A 12,836-nucleotide genomic window follows, 5' to 3' on the forward strand; every position below is an offset into this window, starting at 1 on the left:
CCATGTGCTTATTTCCTATTTTTGTAATTCTTGTATCTTCTTGGTAGGATACAGTAGCTGCGTAGGGGGCACAAATATTTTATGATATACAAGACACTCCTGAATTTTTTTTTTAATTTTTTATAATTTTTTGTCTTCTTCTATGTTAGTGGCTTTGTCAAGTAGTGACAGCCCAATCAGGTAAGCTGCGAAAAATTTCCTGACCGAAGAAACTAACAATCCCTTCTGTTCATGTGCAGAGCAGTTTGCCAGGGTTTGTCCTAGACATTTTTGCTTTGCCTGTACTAAGGGCACACTAGAGTGATAGAAGTTCTGTTTTGCACATGCACAGGGGCTTTGCCATCTTGACCAAGCAAAATAATTAGATATTTAAGGCAGAATGAGATGCTTTCTGATCCCTGAGGATGTGATCTTGTAGGTGTGCTCACACATAGAGAAAGCTCATCATAAAGCACAGGAACTGCATATCCTTTCATTCCAGTAAGGGTGTTGGTATCCTCTGCTGGACAGAACAGAAGACCCAAGTCTTGGCCTTTTTCCATCTGCTAAAGCAATAGTTTAAAAACACCCCACAACTTCATTATCTAATTTTGAATTTCTGCATTGATTTCTGCAGCATGTGCAATAAAGTGGCAGCTTTCCATCTTATTTTCGATTCCCATCTTATTCTAAAATATTAGTGACTGTTTTATGGTCTGGAAGAGGTAACGCTCAGGCTAAGGACTATTTCAAGGTGGCTGCTTGCCCACTCATCTGCCAAAAATAGTGAAATCACTATTCCCTCCTCTAGTGCAGGGATGATGGAAGCCAGATTTAAAATCCTTTAAAAATCCTGATCTGTGTTCTTAGAGCAGTGATACCTGTCTTTTCATCTCAGTGGAGTGCTGCACACTTAAAACACTTTAACATGAGGTAGTAAGCAAGCTTCTACCTCCCGATTTGTTTTGAATTTATCTTTTTCAATAAAGGGTTTGTCTGCAGAATATTTAAGTCTTATATTTTCCTCAGCAGAATATTTTTCTTATTTCCTTGGCTAAGTGGATATTAATTTGACACTTCTAGCTTACCTTTAATATTACATTTCAGTACATCTACCTCAAATCCTTTTCATCTTACTAAATGCCATAGTAAAGGGCTATATTAGTAGTGAAGGGGTTTTTTCATCCCTTCACCAGGCAAACAGATTCTTCTCATGCAGTCTCTGAATACCTTTCTTTATGTGTGTCTTTCTTCACGTTTTAAATATATTTCTTTTATTTATGCCTTTCTAAATATTATTCTGTAGGTATTGGATAATATGGAACATTCCTGTAGCTTTAGGTTAATTCTTTTTTACCCTTGTTTTCTAGATTTTGATGCAAACATGATTTGGTTATAGCATTATGCTTTAGCTGTGTTTCTTCATATTTTGCTGGTTTTAAAGAACTGATGTTGGGTAAATTCAGCTTTTTTTTTTCAGAGGAGAGCTTCTTAAAAGTTGCAGTGAGATTGGATCCCCTGGCAATATGTACTTACTCTTCAGTGCTTACTCACATCCTTTCTACACTGATGCCTGCTAGGCCACTTTTCAATCAAACAAAATGAAAGAATACACAATTTTGCATTTTTAGATTTAGTTAATTATTCTTGCTTGATGATGTATTCCCCAACCCCCGTATAAGATGGCTCTGGAGCCTCCAAGAAGCATCTCTTCATTACCTGACCACTTTTTCAGGGTTTTTTGGAGCTCTGTTTAATGGCAGAGAGTGATTTCTCTAATGGATTCCATTATCAGGAACTGGAGTGTGGCATTAAATAGTAATATATCCAAAACTGAGGATCATATATGGGTTTAGTAGTCACTTATGCTTTAAAAGATCAGTTTGGTTTTCGTGTCTTTATTATTGTTTGAGTTTCTTTTTCATGTTCTTTCATAACACAGGAAATTGTGTCTGTTGATTCAACTTTACACACTGGCCTAATGAAATAGTGCCTTGCACTTTTTCTGGCAAAGCTTTTGTTCTGGATTTGTGAAAAGTGTTGTTTGACTTTACTTGTAAACAAAAATTTCCTGAAAATACTTCATCAAAATCAAATATTATTTTAAAAATAAGCAAACTAGAAATACTTAAGAGCATTACTACATTACAGATGACTGACCAACTTACTTGAGCAATGCGTTTTGCTTCTATAATCGAGCACAGTTTTCATTTCCTGCAGTTAAAATGTTGCAGTTTAACTGCTTTTTTCTCAAGTATTCTAGAAGACACAAACCCCACAATGCCAAGACAGACCAAGGTTGTTAAGCCATTACTTTATCACCAGTAGTGGACAATAACAGGTGTTGTCCATGGGAGAATATAGGGATGGGACTGAAATGCAGATGCTGCTTTGGTATTGCTAGTATGTTGCCAAGGGTGGTGTCTCCTCATTTATTAGCCTTTGATGGGCTGTTCTTACATCAATTTACCCAATTACTTTTGCACCTGTAACAATATATACTGCTCTGACACTTAGAGCTAAGCTTTTCCAAAGCTTAATAGTTCTGTGTTGTGTAGTGTATGCTCTTTTACAAATGGCACTGTTTCTTCTGATGGTGTGCCCGCTCATTTGAATGTATTGATCCGTCCAATTCTATTCACTTTTCTTATCACTCATAATTTAAAACCAATGTCTTTATGATATCCTTCATTAGTCCCTGAGACTGCAACGCATTTGTTTCGTTTTAAACAGTGCTCATTCTGTACCTTGTGTTGTTTAGTCTCCTTTCTCTTATCCCTTTTCCAGTTCTATCCTGTCTTTATGAGAAAGGAGGGAAATGCACGTGGTATTGGAGTGGTACTAATGGTTGAACACAGTCTCAATAAGTAATTTCTAATTCGTTTTCACCTTTTATGATATTTGATCTGATTCATTTTTTTGACTGCTGGTGGGCTCAGTGCTGACATAAGAAGAGCAAAATTTTAAGGCTGTATCTGAACAATAATAATAATAGTAACTTGGAGTCTTACACTGTACCCATTAAATTCAGAGGCCCACCCTTCTTCCATGATTTTACTGCCCTGATGTGGGATTTGTAACTCATGACCTTTAAGGGGCCTTAACCCCTTTCTCCTTCTTCATGATGCAAGGGACTAGTCTCTTCTGATGTCATTTTTCCTGATACGTATAATAGTACTGTGAAAATGCTGGTGTTGTTCTTATTAAAAGAAAAAAAAAAAAAGTGAAGAAAAAGTCAAGCCAATTAAATGATTACAAGATGGCAATATTTAAAAATCTTTTGTTTTACTTTCACCCAAAGGCTTATGTATACTTAAAGAGATCTGATTTTGAACTACTCTGTAGGCAATCTCTTTTTCTATCAAAACAGAGCAGAACACAGGGTGTTAATTAGGCCTATTATAAAAGAGGCTTGCCCTGGGTTGATTCTGAACCAGAAAATCAACAGGCAGCAGAGCATGACGTATTTGGAACTGACACTATTGCCTGCAGCGTGGGCTGCATTCATAGATCATATGTTTGCAAAGATGCAGTAAAGGGGCGCTGAGGAACGGCTCCAGTTTTAAAATATTTAGCAAAAGGATGTGTGGCCCTATTGGAAAGACAGTGTGTCTCGTCTGTGCTTGGCAGTGTCTGTGACCAAAACACTGTGTCTGAAGGTTTAATTAAAAGTCCAAAGTGAGTGTTTAATTTTTGTGTTTTGTTTTTAATAGTGGTGTTTGTAGCAGCTAAGAGTCTTTAATATGATAGTGAGATCCTCAAGTCCTTAATTTTATCGTGGCTATAGGTTTTAAATTTGTGAATAACATACTGAGGCATCAGAAAATAGGTCCTCAGTAATTACTAAGCATGTTTCAGAAATGGTGTAAAATGACAGAACTTTAGGATCCAATTTAAATTTATTTGAAGGTTAAAAAGGTACTGCAGTCGTGTTCTTAATATTGGTCTTAAACTTTTTAATAAGTAACACAGTAATGAGAATGACTTATCTTACTATTAGCTTCTTAAGCTGATGATACCACGTCCTTTAAACTTTATTACTATAAAAGAAAAAATATGTCTCTTGGAATACAAAGATATTTTCTTAGATTTTCTTTTTTTTTTTTTTTTGCAGGGGAGGTTTGGGTACACTGTAGTAAATGTTGAGCATTTGTGTGTGATATGAATAGAACAGTTTTATAATATAGTTACTCTATGTAACTGTCAGTGGTTTTCTTTCACATTACCTTAAAACAGAGGCAGGATTAGATGACTACTTCTGGATGAGTATTTACCAAAGGACAATCATTCATCTTTCCAGGACAATAAAAAGTCTCGTTGAAATAGGTCGAAAACCAAAATAAGAAATAAGACTTGAAGGAATCCCTCTCGGTCACTGGAAACTTTACCCCATGCAAGAAGGAATCCTGGGTATACATATGGGTTCCTCTAGAATAAGCTTTTTTTTTTTTTTTTTTTCCTCCAGTAATTTCCTTTTAGTTGATCATTGATGACCATCCCTCTCGTATTTGCAGTGACAAGTCTCTTTGAGAAAACAAATTAAAGGGACATAATTCAGGAAGAGTTTCCAGTGGTACCTTCTCTTCTGCTGTGGCTGCACAACCTTCTTTTCTTCAACAGAGGCAGAACATCAGTCATGTTGTATTGGTCAGAAGTAAAAAGAAATTGTACCTCAGAAAAATAGTCATTCTGTGGGCCTCTAACTGAAATTCACTATGTCTTCAAATAATAAGTCAAGGCAATTAGAAATTATGTACAGGAGATAAATTGAGAGCATATATACAGACAGCTTTTCTCATAGCACAGAACAAGGAGAGTCTGCATCTGGCAATACCATATATTTAAAACTTGTAAAGGTGTTGATTTTTTTTCCCCTCAAGTATCTGTTTTGGGGTTTTTTACATCAAGTTTGTAGGTTCCTTTGGGGTATGAATTCTGTGAGAATTGGAGTGTGAAGGTCTTCATATTAGATACAAGTAAAGCAGAACTTTCCATCATTTTCTTACAAATTATTCTTCTGTATTTGTTTCCTTTAAGTCGCTGTAAAGTGTGAAGATTTTTTTTTTTATATAATGGATATGCTATATTAATAGTTTGCTTTATTTTGGAATAAATGTCCTATTCTTTGCAATACGTTTTAAATATCTTTTACACCTTTGCAATGGAAATAAGTTTTATAATTTTATTCATAGCCAGTTAAGTTGAACTGAGGATGTTAAATCAATTGCAAAAAAAATGTATTGCTGTTCAGTAGTGTCTATTTAATGGGCCATTAGGCCTGGCTATTCTTTGTTTGAATATTGTATAATATTAAAAGAAAGCGAAGGGGTATTAGACTCAGTTGGGCCATTATCTTGTTACAGATATATACAAAATTTAAGGTGATGCCTTGATCTTGTGCAGACCTGTCCTCATATGCCTTTTCATTATATTAAGGTTGTAATTGCATGTGGAAATCTTAGGCTTTTGTAAGAAACAGATCTAATAGTGATGAATAAATAGATGTGTGGAAAGCTACTGAAACATTCTCAAATCAAACACAATCTTTGAATGTTAATAGACTGTTTCCCAGGAATAAGTAGGCTTAGGTTAGAGGTTTTAAAAAATGAGATCAGTGCCTTAATATCTCATGACCTTTAGGTATGTGAAAGGCTGCAGTTTTCAAAAGACAAGATGCTCAGCAGTTTGTCAAAGTCAAGACTTCTTAAAATAACTTCAGTCATACTCTTTTTCCCTCCACCCAAACCAGACTGATTGTTACTAACATAAAAGGAAGATTTAGTTTTATGAAATGTCCATTTTTTTACCTGTTTAGCCCTCAGTGTCTTTCCAAATTGCAAACATTTTGGCAAGAGGCTAACAGAATCGTAGTGATTCCAGTAAAATGTGACCTTTATTATCCAAAGGAATGGGAGGCCTTATCCCCCTAAATCATAAGATGTTTTCCAGATGTTTGCCATCTCTACCTATCTTAGTAAATGGCAGTGACCCTGCTGCTATTTCTGCTTTTCTTAAATGCAACAGAATAAATTTAAATCTAAGATACTTTTTTTTTTATGGGAATTGTGAGTAAATATGTGCACTGCCTGTTGTCTCTGAACTTCCTTGCTAATTAGCAGGGACAATAAGACATTGTCCTGTTTTTTTTGACATGTCCACTCATAATCCATGCAACTAATAAAACAAAGGTGTTAATAAAGGTGCTGCTACCAGAGTTGTCTGTGATAACAGTGGCATTCTAGCCTTCAAGAGCACCGCTGACATCATCTTGCTGCCCGCCCCATGGTGTTGTTGCCCTGCTGTTTGTTCTCTGTCACCTCCTGGCCCTGCTCCCTCACCCTGGGCTGTCACAGCTGCCTGCGGGCCATGGCAAGGGGTCGTGGTGCGGGTCTGCTGCAGCTGCCTGCTCACAGTCCAGGTTCAGCAGCAGTTTTTAGCCTTGTGCCTTTTTTAGCCTTCTTGCACTACTGATTGAACTGGTTGACTGCTGGTATAGCCAAAAGGTGAGACCTTCATGTGTATTTAGTGTATGTAGGTTGAGAAGCACATGGCAGGCTCACAGAGGAAGCAGCTTTGATCAGGTGGTGCAAAAGCCGCGTTCCAGGCACTGGAGCCTTCCAAGCGAACGCTGTTGTCACCAGGCAGCCCTGTTCAAGGCAGACAGGGAAGCAGGATAAAACCTGAGTGCAAATCCCTGTTTTGAGTCTAGTAATGAAATAATTCAATCTTTTCTTTTGATGTGAGTATGTGGCATATTGCAGTATTTGAAGAAATACTCAGGAAACCCAGCGAACGTTCAGGGCTCTCCAGGGCAGCAGTTCTGTTTGAGAGTTGGCAAGGGGAGGCTTCTGAACTGGTCTTTGGTGCTGGGAGTTGGACCTTCCTCAACACTTCGCTGCCTCACAGAATCAGGGAGCACCAACAGCACAAAAATGGACAGATGTGACAGACCGCACAGCTGGTGTGAGCCTAACAGCCAGGATGGTCCGGGTGTACCAGTGCAGGAGCCTGAGAGCACCGGAGGGAGCTCTTTGTAAAAGGTGTTTGTCATTATCTGGTAACTGTTTTGGGTTTGGGATAACAGAGAATCCATCTGCCGTTTCTACAAAGCCAGGAATTTCAATCTCCCTTTTTCATTTTCTTAGGAATGCTGTGTATTTGCAGTTTAATGTGCTTACATGCATGCCCATATAAATCAAACTGTTAGTGCCTTCTTACACAACTGAAGTACCCATATGAAAAGATTCTGACAGATTAAATGTGAGCTAATGGTATTCAAATTATAACTCTGCTATAAGCAGAAGTATTTGTTTCTGTTTTGTGGTGTTTTGGATTTTTTTTCCTACAAAAGAAACTACCTTATTAATTCAAATAAAGTGTTAGGTTACACCTTCATTGCCCACTTCAGACAGGCTTAGGTGTGTTCCCAAGGAACAGCATACTTTGAAGAATACAGTGGATTACTTTTAACACTTTTTCTTCATTCAAGTTTACATTTGCTTGAAATCCATATTGCTACCATCTTAGTTGGCAAGATACCTGTATGTGAGGATGATAGTCTATTGCTTCTGTTTGATGGAATTAGGCTTTTTTAATGTGCAGATTTGTATTTTATGTTTTAATTTGTGTTTGTAGTATTTTAATCCAATTCTTTTTAAGAACTTCATTACAGGATCTAATTTTTTTTAACAAAGCTGTATCATTTATATTTCTGAAATAAATATTTATAAATAATTTATATATCTGAAATACTCTCCCTAAATATATACATAATGATATCTAAAGGAAAGACATCTATCATAAATTCCAGCTAAATGTGCTGCCACCACTAAAAGCAGTAAAGGATGATGATGGAGTCTGCGTGGTACAGCCTGAGATTCTAGCTGGAATGCTGCTGGACTTGCTAAGCCTCTCTCAGTGCAAAAAAAGTGCTGTTAGGACACCTGTAAGGGCAGCTGGGCACTCCAGGAGGAGGTGGACAGGTTAGCAAGGAGCAAATCTGGGCCAATTTACAAAAGAGTATCTCGTTGTTCTAGTGACTTAAACATTGTGTCTTAAAAGTTACACAGAGCTTAAAAAAATGCTCAAGTCTTCTTCACCTGTTTTAGAAAGCAGACTGTACCTGCAGAAAACATACACTGTAATCAGCCTCGTGTTCTCTTTCAATTGAAAGCAGAGTAGGAGCAAAGAGTAGATGAACTGCCACATAAAGATGATAAACAGTAATTTGCTGATTTTGAGTTCTTTACAGCAAGTTTTTCTGATATTTATTTAGATATCTAGTCTTGATGAACATTTTGGGGATTTAGAGTGGGTATGGAGGGGAATTCTCACATTCTGGAAAGACAAACACACTTGTATGAGTCATAATTCTTAGTAAGTATAATAAAGGTCCTGGAGAAAAATAATATAAGACACATAATGGTATAAAAAAATTGAGTTTAGCAGAGTTGGGCATTAAGGTAAAAGAAATTAGTATTTGTTCCCTGAAAGGTTGTTTAAATTGAAACCAAGTGAATGCATTTATTTTGTTTCACATGGGAACAATTGCCAAGCAGTACAAGTGCGTTGGATCTGCTTAAACAAGAAATCTCTCCTTTCTTTCTGGAAAACACTACCATTTTAAAGTTAAGTCAGTTCAGTTCCTTTCATGTCAGTAGTTTTGAACTTAACTATCCATTTAGCAAAGAAGAGGGCAAGCCAGCATTGAAGAATTCAGAATTATATATTCTGGCCTCATGAAAATTTCATGGTTAAAATAAATAAATAAAAGCTTTCCAGAGTGAAATGCTGTGGTTATCTAAGAGGTCATATCTCTCCCTCACTTACTATCCTCATGATAATGATTAAACCGCTAATGATTAAACTGAGGAGTCACTTGGTCTTTAGCTCTACAGGTGGGAGGGGGTTTATGGCCAGGTTTTATGCTTACCCTTTCTTTACCCTCCCCACCTTTTTTTCTTTTATCTTTTTTTGTGTTTTGTTGTGGGTTGTGGTTTTTGGGGGTTTTTTTAATCCACACACCATCAGATCTATTCGTGTTTAATTTAAGGCCTTTTTACATGTTATGGGGCTTCTTTTGTGGCAACCACTGTTCACTAGAGATTGAGCATAAGAAATGGAGACATACACATACACATATATATATGATGTAAGCATTAGCAGATAATTGAAACTGGATTTCTTAATGCCAGTATTTAAATTCAGTGAAATTTGCTTTATATGTATGGAATATTTTGACACAGGATAATTTTAGAGCCATGATACCAGGCCTGGCAGATTAATACTTTGTTTCACTAGATTTCCCTCCTCTTCAACAGCGCTTCACCCAGTTAAGAGTTTGTGCCATTGTAACATATTCAAGAGACAAATAGCAACCTATTGATCAAAGAACTCCTGGTAGAGATAAATCCATCTTTAAACCTGCATAAACCGGCTTGTTGAATTTAGCTTGGCTATTTATACTGTCCCATCGTGCTGTATTTAGAGCTAAGGGTTTGGTGACAGGAGCTGAAAGTTTGTGATCTGCTTTAGCTTGGAGGATGAGATGCGCTAAATGAAACATTAAAGAGTTCTTCTGTGCTTTGTTTTGTCCTAATGCAACTTGTCAGGGGCTTTTTGTTGTCTGAGGTTTTTTTGCTGGAAAAAGCATAAATTTATTTTATCATAAACTCAGTCATTTGTGAATACTTTAAACTAGAGCAAATTTTTTTCTGCAGTTAGGTTAAAAATAGCATGTCCTAGGGACAGAGGAGGCAGCTGTGTTAAAGTATCTGCCTATTGCTACATTTTCAGGATTTCTATTAATGATACAAAGTCAGTTGAAATGACATCCATTACATATTTGTCCAAACAAGTGGAAAAGAAAAATAAACAATGTGGTCTTAGAGAATCCATTAGATTTGTGTATCTCTGCCTGTCTTTCCTAATCAGAGGAGCTGATATCTGTGCTCTACCCAAAGTTACTTCTATAATACATATACATCACACTGAAAAGCACTAAGACAATTAGGTTTGCTTAGTATATATTCTTACACATCTTTATCGTTTTGTCGTTCATATGTATGCAGATAAAATTTGCATCTTCTTCAGAGCCTTTGCATGCCCTGAAGAATGCATGATGGTTTTTAGAATGATACTTTCTCCACAAAAAGAAGCAAAACTAGACTTCTACTAAGTAGATAACTTCATTTATTTAAGGGACATAAATATTCTTGCAAAAATGTAAACATATTTTCCCAAAGGAGAAGGTAACTGTAAATAAAGTGGGTGACATGAAAGTCTTTATTAATGCTTATGCTGTTAGATTCAGCAAATGTTACTCTGCTATGCCATAGGTTTACAATTTTTTCCTCCACAGATTTTTGCTTATGATAGCTATCAGCATACAACTGGAGCCAAGACTGTATATTAAGCTGCTAAAAATTTATATAGCATGTGGTAATCCTCTTAGCACTTTTGTCCACTTATGTCTTTTGTTAACCTTTGTTTTACGGGTATCTTACCAATTTTTTTCTGGACAGGTCCATTAAAACACAAATTATAAACAGCTAATACAAAATACTCTATTTTACCATTAAATGTTATTAATATTTTAATAATTATTAGTATCTAGGTTTTCTGTTTAAAACATCTATACTGAGTGGAAGTATCTTCAATTTTAGTAATTTCTGTACACTGTTTGTCTCTCTTAGTTTTGGACATGGCCCGACACGTTCCCCTTTACCGAGCTCTGCTAGAATTACTGCGGGCTATTGCATCCTGCACATCGATGGTACCGTTACTTCTTCCTCTGTCAGGAGAAAGTAGTGAAGAGGAGGAAGAACAGTGTGAGTCACAAGCTTCTGTTGGGACTTTGTTGGCTAAAATGAAGACCTGTGTAGATACCTACACCAACCGACTGAGGTAATCACTTTTATTAGCCCTAACCTTCATTTAAACTGTATTGTGTTGCTGTGGTTAAGGAACAGTACTCCTCAATTTAGTGCTCCCACTGAGACTCTCCAAATCACACTGCCCCTCTCTCCTTCCTCCCCCTTCCTCTCCCTCTGTGGCAGGCTGGAGAGGAGAATTGGAGGCACCAAAGCTAAAGATCATGGGTTGAAATAAGAACAATTTACTGGAAATAGCAATGAGATAAGAAAATTAACAGTAGCAGCACCGATGTTAATAAGAGAACTATACAAATGAGAGAGTGATTCACATGCAAAAATGCACACTGCAGAGCCTGATCCGACTACAGGCACACCACCCCAGCTGCTCCCTCCAACTCACTGGTGCCACCCAACCTCTCTCCCTCTGACTTGGAACTGGCACTACTCCCCTGCTCCTTCCACCTCGCTTACTCAACTGGAAGGCACTCCTTCTCCCCAGAAGAAAAGACTCCCTTCCCCTTACCCCTGACAATGCCCTGAGGTGTTGTAGAATAATCTCCAGGTCCTGGCTGTGCTCCCTCCTGGCTACTGCAAAAATTAACCCCGTCCTGACCAGAACCAGGACACGTGTTCTTACATATTATGAATATGGAAGTGAAAGAAGATTCAGTTCTGTATATTGATCTGAATGGATGCTGCAGTCCAGAGTGAAAACATACCTTCTGTTTGATCTAGATTTGTATTTATATCTATCTATCTGTCTGTATTACTGTACTACTTACGAGGAATGGTTTTGGTACGGTACATAGAAACTGGCAGGTTTGCATAGTCTTGTCACTTCACTGGTAGCTGCAAATGCTGCAATACAGATTTTCATTTCTTTATTTTAATAATTTTCTGCGAAATTTAGTGCTGTCCCAAAAAATATGCTGAAACATCATGAAAAGAAGGTAAATATAATGTCAGGCAAAGGTGTGTGTAGAATGTTCTTTCTGCCACTTTAAACTTGGAGTATTTACCAGCCATTACCTGAAAGATTTTCTGAGAAGCAATCTAATTATTGGAAACTCCTTCTAGTAATTCCTGATGAACTGGACTTTACACAGAAATGTCTCTAATCCTTGACTGAGATTGCTAGTCTTGCATATCAAGCATGTAATGTACCTGTAATGGGATTATTTTTTTTTTTGCTGAATTAATGTAAAAGAAGCTGAACTAGGAAGGACAGTTCTTTATGTTGGATACCCATCTAAAAAAGTCAGCTTGTGCTTGCTGGTAATATTATACATATCATAGTATATTGTAATCTTCTTAAAATAAAAAAGAAAATCTGTTTGGCTTCTATGTAATCCAATTCCAATATATATGTATGTAATTATCCACCAGAATCACTGATTGGAGGCTTTGTTGTTGTTTTTTGGGGGGTTTTTTGTTTGTTTTTTTTTTTCTGATCTGGTCATCCATTTAATGGCCATGGATACCTGTATCTTCTCATGTCACTTCACCACGCTAAAGTCTGAAAAGAGAGAATGGCACATGACTACTACTCATAACCTCTTTTTAATTTGATAAAATAAATATGGTATGACTAGTTCTTCAGTGCCAACTTAGGATCTGAAAACGAAGAAGAATTCTAGAATCACAATCAGTATAATTTTAGCATCAGATGAATTTGATAAGAATTCCCTAGTTGGTTCAGTTACATTATCTGTACAATTTTCTTGTATTACTTTGATATGTCAGCAGAAAAGGAAAGCTTGTCTTTCGCTGGTTGGTTTAAGCATAATGCTGTTTGTCTTTAAAGCAGTTCATAGACAAGGATGAAAACATGAACAGCCTGGAACCACTGGGGTAGAAGGTTTGAATTCTCAGCATTTTAGTTGGAAGTGTGCCAGAAATATAAGCAAGTGTTGGCATGAATTTCTTAGATGGACAATCTGCTGTTCCTTTTAGGTCAAATTGTCAGAACAACAACATAATTAC

At 36.9% G+C, this 12,836-nt stretch overlaps 1 protein-coding gene across 1 annotated transcript in view; it reads left to right on the plus strand.

Moving 5' to 3' along the window:
* The window catches only part of BIRC6 (baculoviral IAP repeat containing 6), a 157,671-nt gene that overhangs the window by 128,215 nt on the left and 16,620 nt on the right, over positions 1-12,836 (plus strand). The window contains exon 69 of the mRNA XM_027898852.1: positions 10,674-10,884. Coding sequence (XP_027754653.1) covers positions 10,674-10,884 — 211 coding nt within the window. The remainder of the gene's footprint in view (positions 1-10,673; positions 10,885-12,836) is intronic.

This window comes from Empidonax traillii, unplaced genomic scaffold (assembly GCF_003031625.1).
Source record: "Empidonax traillii isolate 1590-97213 ecotype Southwest subspecies unplaced genomic scaffold, ASM303162v1 scaffold626:size867168, whole genome shotgun sequence".
NCBI lineage: Eukaryota > Metazoa > Chordata > Aves > Passeriformes > Tyrannidae > Empidonax > Empidonax traillii.